The following is a 20,727-nucleotide window of genomic DNA, read 5'->3' as shown; positions in this document are numbered from 1 at the left end:
AACACGATGACAACGACTACTACTACTGCTACTACTATTATGCTGATGATAGGGAGGGGGAGAAGGCGTGATATGGTTATAAAAGACACCCACCAGGCAGATCCAATATTAGCCAAGTGACCCCTGAAAAGTTGATCTTTCTAACTAACTGTGAATGAACCCTTACAGTATGTATCTCCCACGATTGTTGTGGGTATTAAGTGTGATAACCCAGCATCCTGAAAGAACTTGCAGATAGAAGTACTTTGGAACAAAAGAAAGGCAAATGTCACAATAGGAAGAGAATGAAGCATAGAGATAATACGCCAGTGAACTTGACTTCAATCCCCAACAGAATTCTTGACCATATTTTTGGAAGGGTCGCAGGGATACAGCACAGATCTTTACCAAGAACTGGTCGTGCCACACACGCTTTCTTTCCTTTTTTTGACAAGGTTATTATTACATTTGTTTACTACAGACAGGGGTACCAAACAATCTCTGAGCCTGCCATATAGTAGCCTATGAATGACTTTGCTAAACTGATAGCCAAGGAGATTGTTTCCATTCCCCTCCAACATTTGATCCTGTTTCTCATACTTTCCTTGTGGATACAATGAAGAAATGTCAGTTAAGTGATCTGACAGTTAGACGGATTCCAAGGAAGGAACTCAAGTGCAAAGATTCATGGTTTGATGTCAGCCTGAAGAGAAGTCTCCAGTGGAGTGCCCAGGGATTTGTGCTTCAGTGATCTCCATGGTTGACTACAGTGCCAATGAAAGAAAAAAAAAATACAGAATCACAATGAACAAAAGTAGCATTTTAATGATACAAACATCAGCTTCCATAGTTATCCATACTCTTCACCCTGGAAATGCTTAGATTAAGCAACTATCACTGTCAAGTGAAGACATGGGGAAAGGCAGATGATCATTCAACTCTCAGCTCCTTAAAACAAAAGTGAAAGACTTGAGCTCTATTACAGACACACATTGAGTCAGACCAAGTTTCTTCAGTCCACATTCTTTCTCCAGCCTGTTCCCCTCAGCAAAGCTAATAATACTCATAATCTGTGTTAGACTCATAGTACTCATAATCTTGATTAGACCAACTAGTTAGGAATCACACCAGTTACTTAAAACCTTCCCCACCTTCTACACCTACTCTTCTAGATGATAGGCATGTGATGATTTGGAATATTGCTTTGTTACTAACCCAAAGAGGCAGTGTGGCATAATTTACAGAGAGCTGGCATTAAAGCCAGCCAAGACCTGGATTTAAGTTCTGCCTGTGACATAAACTGACCGTGTAGTCTTGGACAATTCATTTAACCTCTCAGTGCCCTAGGCAACTCTCTTAAGACTATAAATTGCTAAGAAGTAGTAGAATTTTGTTGGTAAAAGATATTTCCTCACCTGGAAGTTCCCCATATCAATGAAATCATAAGTCCAGTACTTATTCCTTTTTAACCTAAATTTTATATTACAGACTCTAGGTTGAAAGGTTCCTCAGAGGTCATACCTAGTCCACTCCAAACCTGAACAAGAATACCCCCTCCAACATACCCCAAGTAGGCATCCAGCTTGTGCTTGAAGCCTTCTACAGAAAGGTGCACAGCACTTCCCAGGGCACCTTGTTCCATCTTTGGGCAGCTCTAATTGTTAATAAATTTCACCTTTTTGCAACTTCTACCCATTGGGACAATTACTTCTGGTGCATGCTGAATGAGTCTAAATCCTCCTCCATGTGCCCACAGTTTGAAATACCTGAAGATGGCTACTATTTTCCATTACCCTTAAATCTTTCTTCTCCATTTTAACTATTATAATAGTCTCATAGTCTAGGTAATGGCATTTAATTTTTTGGACCAGGTAGTCGTATGAATAAGATAACACTTTGTAATTGATTTTCAAGTTCAGCTGAGACCATATTTTAACAGGATGTGTTATTCTGCTATACAGAATACATCTTACAAATATGGCCTAGATCACACAACTCTTCAGGGGTTGCACAATTAGGCTAAGGGTTAGACTCAAATAATGGATAATAATATATCAGAATTAAACATAAATAACTTTCTACAGAAGTTGGCAATGGACAAAAAACAAGTGGATTGATAACATTTGTAGATGACAAAAAAACGTGAGACATGGGATATGACTATTTCCTTGGAAGATCAGAACAACATTCCAGAGTTGCTGAAAGGCAAAAGTCAGCACAGAGTAAAAACAAAACAAAAAACTTCTTCACAATTAGAGCTACTCAGAAATAGAATGGGCTTCTTCTGAAGGTAATGAGTTCCCTGCCCCAAAGCTGGTTCAAGAAGAGAATCCACCAGTAATTGCCAAGAATATTCCTGCTCCAGGGAGGGTTGCACTAGACATTTGAGGTCTCTTCCAGCTTAAGATTTTATAAGAATGTTGGCAAACTGGTGATTTGGACAAAAAAAAGACAATAAAATACTCATACTATCTTATATGTAGAGAACCTCAAGGTTGTAAAGTACTTTATAAATACATTCTCATTGAATCTTTAAATTAAAACAGATAATATTATTCCTATTTTTGCAAATGAGAAAATGGACTCTCAGAGAGGTAGAGAAGCTGTGGCCTCAGAGACGACTAGATTCAGTGCTCTTTCAAGGATATCGTAGAAGCCTCTTAAGGTTCAGGACAGATATAAGGTAATTACAAATGGGAGGAAGAACCAACCATTAAAAAATACAAGGAGGAAAGAGCAAGCAATATAAGCACTGCACACAAAAATCTAAGGATCTGTTTCTAAAAGTAGAATCCCAGTAAATCTGAAATTCAAGTAGATTTTATCCTTGGTTCCCTCTTGATGTCCCAATATGCCAAAGTAGGGTCTGTCTGCCTTATATTCCCAAATAACTTTTCTCTTCTATCTTAGGAAAAATTTCTATTTCCTCAGTACATATGAAAATAATCTGATTAAGGCAATTATCACTGAAATGTGAAATTCTACTAGACTTAATCCTTAGGATCATTCATTTAGAGCTGGAAGATATCTTAAATATCCAGAAACTGATGCCCAGAGGAGTTAGGTGATGCAAGCATCACACAGATAGCAAGTGGCAAAAATAGGGTTTGAACCCGTGTCCTCTAATTCATAATCCAAAACTACTTCCATAAGGATATTCAGGAATCATCCATAACTAAACGCCAATAAAGCCAAAGATAAGATAACTCATTAATTAAATGACTTTACAAAATCTGGTTCCTTTTCTTTTTATGGTGAAAGCTATGGTGAAGGTAGAGGAGGAAAGGAAACATATCAATGGCTGGTGTCAGGGAAAGCAGAATCCCTGTGGGTATCTTTGTCTTCTTCATCCTCTTTTATTTTGTTTGTTTTTATAATGCAATTAGAGTTCTGCTGTTCACCATGTCACTTGTATCCCAGCAACTCCAGTTCATGAATGGGTTAAACAGGATGTTTTTCCATGGAGAATAGTGTCATTCTTGAAGTTTGTTCACTGCTTTTTGGAGATTATTGTAAAATTCAGCCATACTGTGAGGGAAAAAGGAGTTCACCACATTCTGGGGAAGGTAGCCACTGAGATCAGTCTGAAAGAAACTGACAACGTGGGTCTTGTTCCGTTCCCTGTGAAATCAACAAACAAATTATGTCATTATCCTATAGATGTATATGCAAGAGCAATGTAGGGTGTGATACAGAAGTATAGAATCTTACTTTGGAAGTGAGCTAAAGAGGTCATCTAATCCAAACATACAACATCTTGGACGTGTTGTTATACAACTTCTTAAATACTTCACTATCTCACAAGGTGCCCCATTATACTTTTGGCTGGCTCAAATTCTTAGAAAGTCCCACTGAATTGTAGGTTGAAATTTTTATTTTTATTCACTGATCCTCGTTCTAGTGTCTAGTGCTATATAGAATAAAACTAATCTCTCTACCCAATGAAAACAATTTAAAGGAATATTAGAAAAAATCTGTAATGTCTACCTCCTTGCTTTCTCCAATTCCTTGTAACTCTCTTTTCTTCTCCTGCCTAACTCTCCAATGCCAATTTGGCTGTTTATAGGATCAGCAGTAATCATACATCAAACTAGATTCTTCAGCTCCAGGAAATGGACTGAAGATTAGATATTTCAGAAACCAGGAATATTGAAAGCATTAATTACTTATGTAATTTCTCTTATGAAAATTTACATTAAAGGTTTGAAAAAGCAAACAACATATTCCATATGTGAAATCGTAAGTTTTGTTCATGGGGTCCAAATAGGCAGATAGATAGGAAATAGTTCAGTGGAATAATCCTAATGCTAATGCAGACATGACTGGTCTTGTCTTCTTCAACAAAATTCTTTATTGGAGATATATTATTGATCCTACACCTATAACTAATACCAGGGGTCACTACATAAGCATGCTGTAATTGGAAAATTCGAATGACATCCTCCTAGTTGTCCCCTTCACTACCTTGTTCTTCACCTTTTGAACTCCTGCTCTCTTAGATGGTAAAGTAGTTGTGTTCTCACACCAATCCACAGGGCAAAAGGGGACCTCTGCTTTTTGAACAAGTATAGGGCTTTGATTTGATTTGTGAGTAGCAAAGATTATCTACCCACTCAAAGAACCTAGGGAACTTGAGTAGATAAAAGGTATGACAGGGCTTATATAGAAACTAAATGAGCAAATGTGTGAGCAGACTGGAATAAGGTCCTATAGACTTGTATTCTCAGCTATAAACACCTTGCCCCCAAGAAAGCATGGCCCCCAGTGGTGACATATATGTCTCTTTGTGCGCTCGCCTTTGCCTCTTGCATGCTTTACCTGGAAGGCCCACCCCGGGGACCTTCAACTTCAGCATGCCCTTCTTAATCTCCCTACATAGTGCTCTCTCCCTCCTTATATTATCTTGTATTTATTTATCTATTTTAATGTTGTGTCCAAGCTAAATGAAGGCTCCTTAAGTAAAGGGGTTGTTTTCAGCTTATGTCTATATATACCTAATTTTTAGCACATTTGATAAATGTTTGCTGAATTTAATTGAAAAGACAGTATAAGTATTCAACATATTTCAGAGGTTTATAAGAATAAATAAGTCAAATAAAAAACCACTAAAGACTAAGTAAGTTAAATAAAAAACAAGACACAACTGCGTGTACTGAATACATACTGACTTCTCTAAGACTATCTCATCAAAAACATAATTGAGTGGAAACAACTTAGTTACCCCATTGAGCATACTATTCAATATTTCATTCCATCTCAAAATGATGTCTTTCCAGTATGAAGTCATAAAGTATTAGAGTTGCCAATAGCTTTTGAGAACATCTTCAGTTGTTGAAGAGACAGAGGAGATCTGGGAGATTAGGTGATTTGACCAAGCTCACATAGCAGATGACAAATAAGAACAGGAGGGAGCAGGAGCTGTTGGACTTCCAATGTGATCCTTTCTCCCCAACTGGATCATAAGCCCCCTGAGGGCAGGGATCATGTATCATTAGACCCTGGTTAAGTGCTCTACGCACTGTACATGATAAATGTTTGAAGGTGATAGGGATGGACACCTCAAATAGTTTTTCACTCTTGGGTATGAACTGTAAGCCAGGGCCCAGATACACTGCTTGTTTATATTGTGAGTGAATGTGGAATATATGGAGCAAGATGTCGGGTTTGATGTCTTGTTAAACTTCTTTAAGGTGATTAGTGAAATATAAAAAATACTTCATTTACAAAGAAGTCATAATAAAAATATATTTTATTACATGACTCCTGATTGTGTCAAAGGATTCCTTAAATGGGGATTTGGTGAATAGAACAAGTTCATAGCTCTCCTATGGCTCCCAGAGAAGGGTTCTTGCATTTTGTAGATTGTAGCTCATGTTTCAGGATGTTTCAGGGTGGGCGGAGAGGAAGGACAAAGAAGTCAAAATCACATTCCTACTAAAGGTTCATCTGGCCTTTCTAGGACTCAATTTCTCCTTTGGCAAAATGGGAATCATCCCTGTAGTGCTTCTTGAAGCTAGAAGATCTGACTCAAATCCTGACTTCACTCCTGTGGGAGTTTGGAGAAATAATTCCATTTTACTTTCCTTCTCTGAAAAATAGGTTGACCGCTACCTATAATTATTACAGGGCTTTGGGAAGTTTCTTTGTAAACCTTAATAAACTGCACAAGCAAAATATCCTTACTGGATAAAGATACATAAAAATATTCTCAGGTCCTTAAGGAAAGATAACATGAACAAAAGAAGTCAAACATATTGATTGAATGCCTATGTCCAGCAAAAGTTCTGTCTTCCTCCCCAAACTCTCTTGCTCCAAAGAATAAAAACTGTGAAAGGCATGAAACCCTGGCCAACACACTTTGTGTGTCAAAAGAGAAGAAAGCGTGAACTGAGTTTGAAACTGGTAGCCCTGAGCCCAAGTCCATGACCTTGAGAAGTTCTTGTAACCAGGAAAACAAAGAAACAAACAACATTTTCCCTATTTTAGGCATTGTTTAGTTGTTTTCCAGTCATGTCCAACTCTGTGACCCCATCTTCGTTTTAAGCTACTGGAGTGATTTGACATTTCCTTTTCCAGCTCATTTCACAGCTGAGGAAACTAAAGCAAACAGGGTTAAGTGACTTGCCCAGGGTCACACAGTAAATGTCTGAGGCTGGATTTGACCTCAAGAAGATGAGTTTTTCTGCCTCCAGGCCTGGCATTCTTTCTACTATGCCACCTAGCTGCCCATTCATTTTAGGCATCAGAGCTGCAAAAGACCTCAGAGTCACTGAGTGCAGACACTTTTCCCCTTTATTTCACAGCTAAGGACACAGAGATGAAGCAGCCTGCCAAGAGATCTCATACCTTGGCAGTTGCAGAGCTAGGATTAGAACCCAGCTCTCCTCCCTTCTCATAGGGCTCTTTCTACCACACCATGTGCTGTGGCAGCTATGATATCTTTAAAGTTTATAACTGTCTAGCTGTATATTTTTAAAATTACTTTTAAAAGGTCCTTATAAAAAGACAGTTGTGCTGAATGTGTTATTGGTTCCTTAGATACAAATACAAATACAACATGGTAGGGTGGAAATGACAATAGATTGAGTGTCAGAAGATGCGGATTTGAAACCAGGCCTTTTTTTTTTTTAATACTTCTCAGGGCCTCAGTCTTTTTATCTTAAAATGGAATGGTTGAACTGGATGACCTCTAAGGTCCTTCCAAGTTGAAACCCTAGGGGCAGCTAGGTAGCACAGTAGATAAAGAACTGGCCCTGGAGTCAGGAGGACCCGAGTTCAAATCCACCCTCAGATAATTGACACTTAATAGCTATGCAATCCTAGGCAAATCACCTGACTCTGATCACCTCACCAAAAAACCAAATTGAAATCCTATAACCAAAAAAACCTCACCAAAACTGGGGAAATAGCTGACACATTTAAAAATGGAGTATAGACACTTTAGGAGAGAAAGGCCCTTGGCTTTGGAATCACAGGGTCTGGGTTCCCAGTTCTCAGATTTCTCATATGTAAAATGAAGAGGTCACTTTTAACATCTCTTTCAGTACTAAATCTATGCTCCTATAAATCCTTCCCTTCTTCTCTTCCTTAAATAAACAAGCACTGCAGAGTTTAGTCAGCAAATACCTTCGGGCATTACCTGGCACAGCCTTATGGGCAGGGTCCAGGTTGAGCAGTAAGGTCATTAGAACATAAAGTGGTAGTGAGAACTGGGTGAACTACACTGACTCACCTTCTCTTGTGACTCAGTTCTGGAGCTAGCCTATTTCCCTTTCTATTCAGTTGAGGGTCTAGTCTAATTTCTGTCTTGTGAGAAAACTTTATTCAATTGTGGGAATTGCCAGAAAACTTTATTGCATTGTTTGAACCTAGCCCTTCATGGCTGGGAGGCTGGACCACCTCTCCCTGCTGCTTAGAGACCCTTAATTAAGGACCTAGGTCATGCTGACCAGAAACCCAGCAAGATCTGAAGACTGATGCAAGGAGTTTTCTCACAATTATACACTTCAAGTAAAGCATATGTCTTATCTGAAAACTGGCCCCTTACTGGTCAGTCAGCTATCACTTCCATGTTCCTTTGATTGAATACAGTCACTTAGGGGGAGTGGGACACTTTTTTTTTCTGATTTCAGGGAATTGTACCTGTTTGTTTTCCCTCTCTCAACTTGGAAAGTCCCTAATCTTTCCTCCAATTAGAAATCAGATTACCTAATTTTGTAGCTTGGTTAATTATTTTCTTTTAGTTAATTAGTCTTGAGTAACTGTTTTTAATACATACAAAATCTGTCCTGTGCCAAAGCTGAGGAAGGCCACTGGCCCTGATTTGTTATGCAGTTGACATGCATTGATTAATAAACTGATATGCTCAGAAACTCAAACCTTTGTTCCCTCAGTCATTTCATCTTTTATTCACTAAAACAGGCAACCTGAAATTAACTGATAAAGGTTTAGTTAAGGAAAAGTGACCTACATTAGGTACAGAGAGGCTTCACCACTGACTGGATATATTCTTTAATTTCTTTTTGCCTCAATTCCTTAAAAATTATAGGTGGTAGAAACACACAACAATGGCAGGTTATCAATTTGCTTTCAGTTTACAAATGATTTCTCATACCATTGAAATCACAGGTCTTGTCCAAAACGACCAACTTTACAGGACTGCTGCAAAGAAAGCATCTCATAAAACCTAAAGCAATATATCAGTGGGGATTGTTTGTTCATTTGTTTTGAGTAATATAACCCAAATTTCCAAAGCAGGTCCTGGTTTCATATTTTCAAAAAATCTCTTCATTTTGTCCATTTTAATATATAACTACCATTTCACCCTGACTATGGGCATGTGTGCATGTGCTCATTACATTCCCTCCTCCCCAACACACACACATATATACACACATATGCATGTGTATATATGTGTGTGCGTGTGCGTGTGTGTGTGTATGGAAAATTGGTGGAGTCAGTTTATGCATAAAAGACAACAGATTTTTTCTTACCCTGGAACAGGTTCACAAAAGCAACCACAGGGATGATTAAATCCTCTCACATAACCTGATTGTGGAGGACAAGATGGATAGTCCACGTAGGAAGCTAGAAAACAAAGACCAGAGGAGCAGTCATTGACCTGGATTTGGCATGTAGGACATTCAGAAGACTTACTGTATGTCACAGGGAAGGCGGGGTAAGGGAAGTAGGGACATAGCGGGCTGCCCAGGACCAATCTGTATCAATGTGAATAGTATGCAATGGATAGGGAATCTCAGGACACAGTTATGAGAAGAAAAGAGTGAGAATGCCAAGGAATTGTATCTGTAATCAGATCAAATTCCTGTAATGTCTCCAGAAGCATAGATTCTGAGATCTGGAAGAACTCTTAGAGATCATCTGAGATCATCTGCACAGAGGAGACCGTAGAACTAAAAGGGTTCTTGAAGATCCCTCAGTCCAACTCCCCCATCTTACAGCTGAGGAAACTTGGGCCGAGGGCTGGGAAGTGACTTGTTCAAAGTCACATGGGTAGTAAGGGAACAGAGCTGGGGCTTCTGACTCTGTTCTCTAGCTATCAGACTCCATGGTAAGAGTTCTGAAATGCCTTTATTGGATAACAATCTCCTATCATTCCATCTCTCTTTATGCTTTATTCCTCTTAAACTTAATTCTTTGTCTTCACCATGACCTTTAATCCCTCAAGCCCTTAGTTCTTTCCCAGTCCATCATCCCCAGTATTCTTGTCACACCTTCCTCTCTTCCCAATCTTGTTGGCCTAGTGATTGATTTAGCTCTACACCGGAAGTTCCCAAACTTATATGGCTTTCTACCCACTTAATAAAAAAATTACTCAGAGCCCCACTGGAAATCTACTTTCTTTAACCCTTTAACAGTTTTTTTGGAAATTTGCCTCATTTTAAAAAAATATAAAGTATATAATATAAATATATTTATAATATATAAATATAAAATATTTTTTTAAATTATGTATCTTAAATTTAATAATTTATTGTAAATTTGTGGGTTTTTTCCTACATTGAAATTTTGATGGTGCAATATTGTGTCATGTAACCATATAGTATCATACTGTAAACAAGTCATTACATGCACATATTCCTGCCGATGCATGCTGGACTTCCCATCAATGCACGACATTTTCTCCTGCCAACACTTGTTTGTTAAGACCTGTCTTAACAATTCAAGTCTTTCCAAACACACACACACACACACACACACACACACACACATTTGTATTGACTTCTTTGTGAACATGTGGTCTTGCTTCAGTAGGATGTAATCCACTAGAGGTCGGGGAGTGTCTTTGTATTTGAGTCTGTAGGGCATAGCATAATCCAAAATGGCAAATCACTCTAGTATGTTTGCCAGGAAAACCCTATATAGGGTCATGAAGAGTCAGGCATGGCTAAAAAACTGAACAACAACAATGCTACTTAGTGTCTGAGACCAAATTTAAACTCAGGTCTTCTTGACTCCAGGCCCAGTACTCTATCCACTGAGCCATTTAGCTTCCTAGTAAAGATTAAGCATTTATTCATTACTCACTGATTGATAATCTTTTACTGGAAGCTTTCTCCAGTTGCTCTTAATTCTTGTGCCTTCAGTCCATTAATTATTGCCTATTTATCCTGTATATAGGTTGCTTTATAGATATACTAGTTTGAGTGTTGTCTCCTCCACTAGATTCTTGAGGCAAGGGGACTATCTTTTGTCTCTTTTTGTATACCTACAGCTTAGCACAATGCCTGGTCCATAATAGGTACTTAACAAATGTTTATTCATTGATTAATGTCACTAAAGTAGCTTTGACGTTTCTGATTGCCTCTAGGACAAATCATTAGCATTTCTGTTTGGCAATGAAGGGTTTTCATAATCTGGCCCTACCCATCTATACAGATTCATTTCCTATTATTCATCCTCAAGTACTAGACTTCCAGCCTACCTGATGTATTCCATACACAGCACTTTACTCTCTGCCTCAATGCTCTCTCCTGTGTCTGGGAGGTTTTCCCTGCTTACCCCTCTAGATCCATGGCTCTTGAGGACGCTCAAGTGAAACCTCCTAAAAAGACCACTTTTCTGATTCCCTTAGCTGTCAGTCCTTTCTTCCCCACCCCCCTCCATCTCCAGGTTATTCTGCATTTATTTTACATGTATATTGACTTCTCCTTGTACATGTTGTATCTACTCAGAAGAATCTAAGTTCTTTAAGGCCAGGGGTGGTTTCATTTTCAAAAGCACCCAGCATACTGCCCGACACATAATAGGTGTGTATCAATGTTTGTGAAATTGAATTGATTAGGGAATCTCATTAACAGGTTTTTCTGGGCTTAATGCAGCCAGCACATACACATCTGGGGGATTTTTAACATCTTGAAGGAAGCCCTCTTTCCTTTGAACTTTCCCCTGGAAGGTTCTCCATGACAGGAACAAACACTCTTGCATCTCCCAGTTTAATGATTCCTTCAATACTAATAATCAAAGGTTCCAACAAAGTGATTTCCATCGTTATAATCACACTAGTGTAGGAGGTTCTGGTAGCAAAGTTTCTAAAGTAGCATTTTATGCTATTGAATCAAATGCTCACTTGTTTTGTTTGTTTTTTAAATGAAACAGTTGGTTTTTGTTGCTGTTTTTCTTTTACAAACACACACCAGGAGCACTACAACACAAGATGATCAATGTCCCATGAAATGATACCTCTTTTATCTTTGGATCCTTGATAAAAGCAACTCATGTTAGAGATGAGAAAAACCTCAGAGCTCACTTAGTCCAACGCATTTCTGAATAAGAACCCCTCTCTGCAACATGTCCACTAACTGTCTGTCTAGTCTTTACTTCAAGACAACCTGTCAGAGGGAACCCTCCCCTGGAGTCAGCAGGAAAGGATTTTTTTGGACGTTGGGATTTCCAAAGACAGCCTTCCATTTAGCTACAATTTCCTTCATAGACTTAAAGTTGGAAAAGACCTCAGAGATCATTTAGACCTACACCCTCATTATAAAGGTGAGGAAACTGAAACTTACGAAGGTTAAGTGACTTAACCAAGATCACACAGGTAGTAAGCATCAGACCCATGGACTCTGACTATAAAACCCATGTTCTTTCTGCTTTAACATCATTTATAGTGAGAATCTTAATATTATATGATTCAGTTCCCCCACTATTATGTCCCCAGAGGCATTGCATGAAGATTTGGAAAACTAACAGCTAATTTAATGTTTAGAGATGGTCTTAAAATTCTGCTTCTTAGCACTTCCCCATCCACCTTCTATTCTTTTATTTTGCCACCTTCATCTTAGAAGTGAAAGGGGATAAATGAGGACTAAGCACCATTTTATATCTTTATTTGTTTCATGGGTTTTGATGGTTAAAGAACTCATCAGCTAGTGGCCAGTCTATAGGTGGTGAATCTCTTCGTGCTTAGGCTGGTCTTAAGAAGGTTTATTTTTTATTTTTTTTAATGATTAATATCTTTGGTTTTTATGTCACCTACATTTTCCAATGTATCCTTCTAATTTTTCCTAGAGAAAAGATCTCTTTTTTCCAGGTCTAGATGTAGAGAGATCTCCTAGAGAGGAATTTCTTATAATGAAGAATAAGAAAGAGAGAAAAAAGTTTAGCAAAACTAGCCAACGTACTAAAAAATTCTGAAATTATATATAGTGTTCTATACTCATAGTTCTCTCCACTTCTGTAAAGAATCAGAGGGTGTGGAGATGCTTTTCTAGAAGGCTTTTCTATCATAATAGAAACTGCCAGAACCTTTGATTTTCCAGCATAATCTTCAATAATTCACATCACTTTCAATGAATGAAAAAGTCCCAGGATAGGAATTAGTGGAGGATGAGATAAGTACTCAAATAATATGTTAGAAATTAGAATTTAAAGACATGATAGGATCATAGAGTTGAAAGAGACCTTAGCTATATCATCTAGAGGTAGCTAGATGGGGTAGTGGTTAGAATATGAAGCCTGAAGTCAGAAAGACCTGAATTGAAAATTTAGCCTCAGACACAGGCTAGTTATATGACCCCAGGAGAGTAACTTAACCTCTGTCAGCCTCAGTTTCCTCAACTGTAAAATGGGGATGATAGTGCTTACCTTACAGGGTTATTGTGAAGACCAAATGAGACACTATTTGCAAAGTGCTTGGCACAGTGCCCAGCATATAGTAGGTACTTAATAAATACTTGTTCCCTTCTCCCTGCCCCCTCTCCTACCCTCCAATTTCCTCATTTTAAAGATGAGGAAATTGAGGCCAAGAGAGGTGAAGTGACTTGCCCAAAATCACATAAGTAGTAAATAAAACCAAGATTTGATCCCAGGTCCTCTGAATTCAGATCCATTGCTGTCTAAACCAAACCACCTTCAAAAGGGATAAAGAGTTATATTAGATGATGTAGAAATAATTTACAGCTTGGGCTTCAGGGTAAGTACCTAATGCTAGAAAAGCAAAGCCCCCAGGGTTTCTTTCTAAGCCTCATAAGTTATCTAAAGAAATAGCAGAAGCAAAGAAATAGTAGAATAAAGGTCCTTTTGACTCTGAGAGACTGCAACTTTGTACAGCTAATATCAATTTGACCTGATGGCAACAAGTCCAACTAAGGTTCTCATATTCTCTAGCATCAACCACCTATTTCCTACTATGGTGTTCGGCATGTCTATGGTGTTATGGCTGTGAGGGTCATAGGATGGGAGTGGAAATAGGAGTGGGGGATACAGACTCCAGACAATACAGAAGCAAAATGGTACAACGCAGAAGATACAATCAGCAAGGAAGTTCAATAGGAAAAACAGGAGATAAGAGGTGTTGCATCCTTGCAGGGTTTACACTACATCATTTTATGCTACTCATTATTATAGGTTTATGCTGCTCATCATCAGCTACTTTTGTCTTAGTCTCTAGTAAATTCCAGGATCAAAATTATACAAATTGGTTTTTGGCTTCATGAAAAATATCACTTCTACCAGGTTTCTGAACTTAAAGAACTGATTAAACAGAACATGGACTAAAAATAAAAGTAAACTCCCAAATTGGAAATTCTGTGCTCTGATTTCTTTCACAGCAGTCCTCCCTCCCCCTACTCCCACTTAGGAGAAGGGGTCTCTATAAAAGGATTTAAGTCAAAATATGGACTAGGAAGGCCACAGAGAACTTATTCTCTTTGGTAACTTAAAAGAACAATAAGAGAAATCATCTGCTTAGGGAAGGATGGGATGGGATGGGATGGAATGAAGGAGGAGTGAAAGAAGAAGAGAGAAGGTTGGAAACAGTTGGTGTAGAGCAGATAGGAAGTCCTTCCTGCCCTCTCCACAAAGAACGCTGTGCAGTGGTGAGGGCCCAGGCAATACAAGCTAATATTTTACAAATGGCCCACTTTCTTCAAGAATCATTGCATTTGATAGTCAACACACACACACATTGAAATGAAAAAAGGCACAGGGTCATAGCTCACCATTAGAAGTTATAGTCCCGTCATCATACTTCTTGATTAGTACCAGGTCTACAAAATCTCTAGGAGAAATGAGTTTCATGGCAGCTGATGGTGTGATTGTTCTGATTATGAAGAGATCCTGCCAAATTTAAGGGGAAAAAATTATCTGTATAATACCTTTTCAATAAGAAAAGCCCTCTGACACTTCAAAAAAAAAACAGAGTCACACCCAAAGGGCTATAAAAATGTGCATAGCCTTTGACCCAGCAATAGCACTTTTAGGGCTGTATTCCAAAGAGATCATAAAAATGGGAAAAGGACACACATGTGAAAAATATTTATAGCAGCTCTTTCTGTAGTGGCAAAGAATTGAAAATTGAGGGGATTCGCATCAATTAAGGAATAGCTAAACAAGTTGCGGCATATGAATGTAATGGGATATTATTGTGCTATGTGCTATAAGAAATGATGAGCAAGCAGACTTCAGAAAAACCTGGAAAGACTTGTATGGACTGATGCTGAGTGAAGTAAGCAGAACCAGGAGAACTTTGTACACAGTAACAGGCACGTTGTACAATGACTAACTGATAGACTTAGCTCTTCTCAACAATGCAAGAACCTAAGACATCTCCAAAAGTCTCATGATGGAAAATGCTATCCACATCCAGAGAAAGAACTATGGAATTTGAATGCAGATGAAGCATACTATTTGCTATTTTTTTTTTCTGTTTTGTTTCTTCTTTCTTGTGGTTCCTCCTATTGGTTCTAATTCTTCTTTACAACATGACTACTGTGAAAATACATTTAATAGGAATGTATATGTAAAGCCTATATCAGATTACATATCATCTTAGAGGCCATCTAGACAAAAAATGTCAAACCATGCAGCCTATGTGCCAAATGTAGCCCACAACGCTGCTGAGTGCGGCTCAACCCAGATGAAAATGTAACTGGGAAATATTTAAGAAAATAAATTACATTTTAAAATTAAATCAACAGGTGGTCTGCAGGGATCTTTTATGTATGGTTTAGTGGCCTCTATTTCTATTTGCATTTGATTCTACTGATCTAGACCAACTCCTTCATTTTGTGGATGAAAAAACCCAGGCCCAGAAAAGTTGGAGTTAAATGACTAGCCTACAGTCCCATTGGTACTAAGCAGCACAGACAGGATTCTAACTCAGGTCCTGGGACTCCAACTTCATTGTTCTTCCCACTTTATCATGAAAAAGAATAATTTGGAGTTGGTGTTGCGCTTTAGGAAATAATAGCAATGTAACATAAAAAAAGAATAAGACATTTTTTAAAAAGAGAATACAAAAGAAAAAAAACAAGGAGTAGCATCAATGTTCAGTGATGGGAATGGCCCAAAAAACCCTCTCCTGAGAAATCAGAAGAAGCAGTGGCTGCTAAGAACCCTATCTCATGCCTCCCTATAAGTGACTGAGGCTCTACAGTCTCTGGAGAAAATTGTTCATTGGATATCTTTTTTTCCTGTGAGCTCTTTTTGTTTTCCTCAACCTAAAAAAAAAAAAACAACTTTTATTCCTTGGGGGTGGGGAGAAAGGAGGAAGAGAGGGAGTAAATAATAATTAAGGTAAGGCTAGGAAGGAGAAAAAAGTGAAATAAAATATAGGAGAAAGAAGGGGAGCATGTAAAGGGCAGTAAACTTCCACATCTACAGAGAAAACATGCTTTGTAAGCATTATACATTGGGAACCAAAATTCACTTTAGCTTTACTTTTAATTGGGAATCACAGAAAATCAGAACCTTAGAAATCACCTAGTTCATTTTTTCGTGGAATGAGGATCCCCTGTACAACATGCCTGGCAAGTGTTTTTTTTTTTTTTTCCTTATGTGTAATGAAATTTAAAATCTGTTTAGTAGAACCGAAAATATTAAAAAATAATATTTTTCCCTAAACCCCTTTCCAGATTCCAGGAAGAACCCACTGGGCTGAAGACAAAAAAGCCTTTCTAAGAGAAACAGATGAAAGCTGATAAGCAGATTTAATTGTGGTTGAGATAAGATCCAGGCCCTCTCCAATCTAGAAACAATTGAAACTAGGACTCATCCAAAAGAAAGTACTTTCAATAAAGGAGGAAACACCCACTTGCTTAGCCTCCTATTCAGTTAAGATTCCCCACAGAGATTTCCGGCGGGTCTCTCTAGATTCTTCAGGTGGAGTGGTCCAAGAGAAATCTGATGAAATGTTAACCCAGACTATCTTTTCCTTATTCAAGATTCCCATAGATTTTACCTGACATATTCTGGGGCAGATTCTTATCTCAGGGCATGGGGGACTATGCCATTTTGGACATCTATCTTTCTAAGCTATAAATGGCTTGGATATAGATTGATCAAGGTTAAATTAAATAAAATTGATTAGGGGTCCAGAGCTGGGGTCTGTGGATAGATTTCAGGAGGTTGGTGAACTTAAAAGAAAAAAAAATCACATTTTAATTTTTCTGTACCTCTAAATAATATTTAGCATTTCCTCCAATTATTTAAAAACAGCATTCTGTAAAAGAGTCTTTACTGCCAAAGGGGTCCAAGAAACAAACAAAAAAAAAAGTTTAAGAACTCTTGAGCTAGATGATCTTTGGGGCACCTTTCAGGTCTAAATACTAGGAGTAATATTTAATGGTTTCATGAGCTCATGCAGTGGTTTTCATGCTTTTAAATGCATTATAGGGACATAATTCTTGTGCTCAAGGAGTGATCAGTCATAGAATGTTAGAACTGGAAGGAAACTTTGGGGAATCAACCAATTCAACCACCTCATTTTATAGATAATAAAACTGAGACCTAGAGAAGTAAATGACTTGAGCAGGATCACACAGATTATAAATGGCAGAAACAAGACTCAAAAGTAGGTCTTCTGATCCCTAATTCAATGTATTTCTCACTACTTGGTGCTTCCTTCTAAGTGACATCACTATAATATGATATAACCAATATCTAAAGAAGTAATAATTATTTTAAATTACTATGTGGTCTGGACCTATGATCTCATTCCTGTGAGGAAATCTTGGTGTGAAAATTCCCTTCACCAATGCAGATCAGCAACTTAAGACTCTTGGAAAGATGCCTGAAGAACTAAGAGTTTAAGTGACTTAAGACACTATATGTCAGAGACAGGACTTGAAACAGTCTTCCTGACTCCAAAGCTGGCCCTCTACCACTGTGCCACAGTGATTATCATTAATTAATACCATATTACAACATTTGAAATAGCTTACATCTTTGATCAATTCAAGAACTTGAAGGTCTTTCACATTCTCATCCCATTTTGCCCGTAATCCATTATCCGCTGGTAGTAAGAATTTCCACACCTCTTCAGGGGTGCCATTTATTATTCCTTCTCCTTTGTACCTGGGTGGTGGAGGGAGGAAGAAAATTGACTCTGAGGTATTATAGCTCATCTTTGGAGAAACTGTTATTTTTTTAAAATAAATATAGAGTGAATAGAAAAGCCATTGTCATTGTCTTTGCACTCCAAGCACTGTGTTCATTAATAAGTGCTTCTTAATAATGCACTTAATAAATGCTTCTTGAATTAATGAATCACTGAGTAATAAATCCAAGAGAGGAAACCAAAGCTTATCAGCCTAACTCCTCTTATGCCTGTATAATGCCTGTGTCTCCGCATTCCAATTCAATCTGATAAAAATGATTTGTTTCAAAATAAGAGATTATATTTCCCAGGAAAAATAATCCTGATGGACTAACCTCAAGGGGACCTTGTGATATATATACTATGGCATTTACTAAATGTGCAGGATTTTGTCAAGAAAGATTCAGCATCTTCTATGGTTTAAAGAAACACATTGACTTACAGGTTCCCAGGAAACTCCGTAGAAGGCCTCCAAGAAATTGTAACTCCTTTCTGTTAATAAAATTATTGGGGATAAGAAAAACACTTGAGAAGGATGTCTCAATCTGACTTAAAATGTCGCTGGAATTTTTCAAATCCCACCAAACCCTCAGTTGCTTTACAAAAATAATAATTAAAAAAAAGTCTTTACACAGTTTAGAGCCTCTATTAAAATTCAGATTTTCAAGAAGTGAAACAGTTTACTTTAAAACCGAAGCAGAACCTGTGCATTTTCAGGGAAAAATGGTCGTAATCTACCTATCTTTATATCTCCCTTGTCTAGATCATTGTAGGTGATTCGTTAACATTTGTTGGGTGGAAATTTCTGTTTATGGTTTCTGAAAATGAAATCCTCTTTTATCTGGGAGTTCTGAATTTTCAGCTTGATTCAACTAGAACAGTTTCGAGTTCTGAGATTCCAGTAGGGGACAGGGGACATCAGAACTCTGGGAAATTGTCAGGCACGAAGGGACTCAAAGAGGCAATGACTGTGTGACTGAGTAAAGTGGGCGGGGGTGTGGTATGCTGATGAAGGTTGTACGAGTGCGGAGGCATCATGGAGTAGATGGGCAGAAAGTCTGGGCTACTCTGAGTAAGGGAAGATCCTTTGTTTTGGGTGGAGGAAGCTCAGCCTAGAAGTAGTACTAAGCCTGGGAGATGAGGGCATAGGCCCAGAAAAAGAGGCGGGGGAAGGGATAGGGAGTTGGTGAGAAAGGGCGCAGAGCACGGTGTCCCTCAAGGAGACGTGGACTTAAGAGGGAGAATACACTGTGCCAGCCTGATGCAGGCAGGTGGAAAAAGAGAAGAGCCCAAGTTCTCGGTGGGGCCGCCCCTAGTCCGACTGTTCGGTCCCCCTGGGGCCCCATCACTCACGCCGCTCCGACACGTCTTCCATCCACTCTCATCTCTTCGGTAGTGCAGCATTTTCTCGGCCACTGTCCCAGACAACTCAGCTGCTCGAGCTGGGTCCATGGCGAAAAGTGAAGTGAACCCTGTGCTACCGCTGCAGGTACACCTGGAGCTGATTGTCCTCACCGCGTGGGGAGGAGTCAGGCCCAGACCCCGCCCCCACCGCACGGATTGGTCCGAAAATCCCCATTCTTGGGGACCGTCCCTCCTATTTCCCGGTTGGCCCTTCCAGGCAACGCCTCACGTGGTCTGTCCCATGAGTTCTGCTTTTCTTTCATTGCTTCCTGGTCTCTGGTTTTTGTGGAATCCAGTTCTGCCTGGCTTTGGAAAGAAGGCCCCTGGGGTTACCCTGCTTGGTAAAGGTCGGTGACGCCCTTGGCGAGATAGGCGGAGCGAATCCCACCCAGCTCCAGTGATGTGGAGGACAGCTGGGTTGAGCTAAACTGGCGCTAATGCTGGGCAGGACTAGGATTAGCATTCTACCTTTTCCTACCAGGAAGAGAGGAAAAGACCTGGCCTTCCCACCATAATACTCTCCCTTGAACTGTGCAAACACCTTTTCCTTAGAATGAATAGGGCGTCATATCACCCCAACCTACAAAAAGTCCCAGGCAAAGACGCCTCCCTCTTCTCTAAAAGATAACTTGCTTTCTTGACCTTGTTCCTTCTGAACTCTTGATGACTCCTATAATGCTGGGCAACTCGCTGATTGAATTACATCAGGGTTTCTTAACCTGGGACTTATGGGCTCATGGGCTCCCCGGGTAAAATTTCAGGGGGTCGATGAACTTGGGTGGAGAAAAAATTAAGTCTTTATTTTCCATAACTATTAACTGGATTTTAATATCTTTCAGTTATTTAAAAACTATGTCGGGAAGGATTCCCTAGACTTTGCTAGGCTGCTAAAGGGGACTGTCCTCCTAGCTGAAAATTCTCTAACTCCTTAAATTCCCTACACAGGGGTTGGGAAGCTGTGGCCTCGAGGCCATATATAGACCTCTAGGTCTTCAAGTGTGGCCTTTTGAGTGCAAGTTTTACAGAACAAATCCTTTTATTAAGGGGAGTTTTTCTGTGAAGTTTGGATTCAGTCAAAGGGCCGAACTTGAGGACCTAGAGGGCCACATATGGCCTTGAGGCAGCAAGTTCCCCACCCCTGCTCTAGTAGGTTTAGTCTTCAGAGTTTCTTCCTTGTGGACACTTACCCCACATCAACCACTCCACAGTTGAGAAGAGGGTTTTTATGAGTTTCTGTGGCAAACCAAACAACCAACCAACAACTACCTCATTTGAGGCTGTCCTCTTACTATAAAACGCATACCTTGACACTTGGTGGTACTAACTAAACTTTTCCAAAAAGATAGAACCTGGCTGAATGCCTTTTCCCTGTTAACACAATCTTTGACACCCCAGAGTCACCTCTGCACCAAGATAAGGCATCCTAAGGAGACTTGAGCACAGGATAATCTCTCAATGTGTGGGGAAAGGGTCAAAATCCTCCTTTTGCTCCACTTCAGACCTTG

General features: G+C 39.1%; 1 protein-coding gene across 2 annotated transcripts; it reads right to left on the bottom strand.

Moving 5' to 3' along the window:
• Window positions 1–42: 42 nt before the first annotated feature.
• On the bottom strand, window positions 43–19,353 carry STARD5 (StAR related lipid transfer domain containing 5). Of its 2 annotated transcripts, none has more exons than XM_027852124.1 (6): window positions 19,172–19,353; window positions 18,261–18,310; window positions 17,664–17,796; window positions 14,442–14,559; window positions 8,973–9,066; window positions 43–743 (listed from the first exon to the last, which is right to left on the bottom strand). In XM_027852124.1, the coding sequence occupies exons 1-6, from the start codon at window positions 19,268–19,270 to the stop codon at window positions 665–667; spliced, it is 573 nt and encodes a 190-aa protein (XP_027707925.1). In that variant the 5' UTR covers window positions 19,271–19,353; the 3' UTR covers window positions 43–664. The 2 variants fall into 2 exon arrangements, with proteins under 2 accessions (XP_027707925.1, XP_027707923.1); XM_027852122.1 differs by lacking the exon at window positions 43–743 and adding an exon at window positions 779–3,600 and having other exon boundaries at window positions 19,172–19,352.
• Between the last annotated feature and the right edge of the window lie 1,374 nt (window positions 19,354–20,727).

The sequence above is a fragment of the Vombatus ursinus genome, unplaced genomic scaffold (genome assembly GCF_900497805.2).
Source record: "Vombatus ursinus unplaced genomic scaffold, bare-nosed wombat genome assembly UNPS02009205.1, whole genome shotgun sequence".
Classification (NCBI taxonomy): domain Eukaryota; kingdom Metazoa; phylum Chordata; class Mammalia; order Diprotodontia; family Vombatidae; genus Vombatus; species Vombatus ursinus.
Note: the sequence above shows the minus strand (reverse complement) of the source record. Positions and strands in the feature narration are given on the sequence as shown.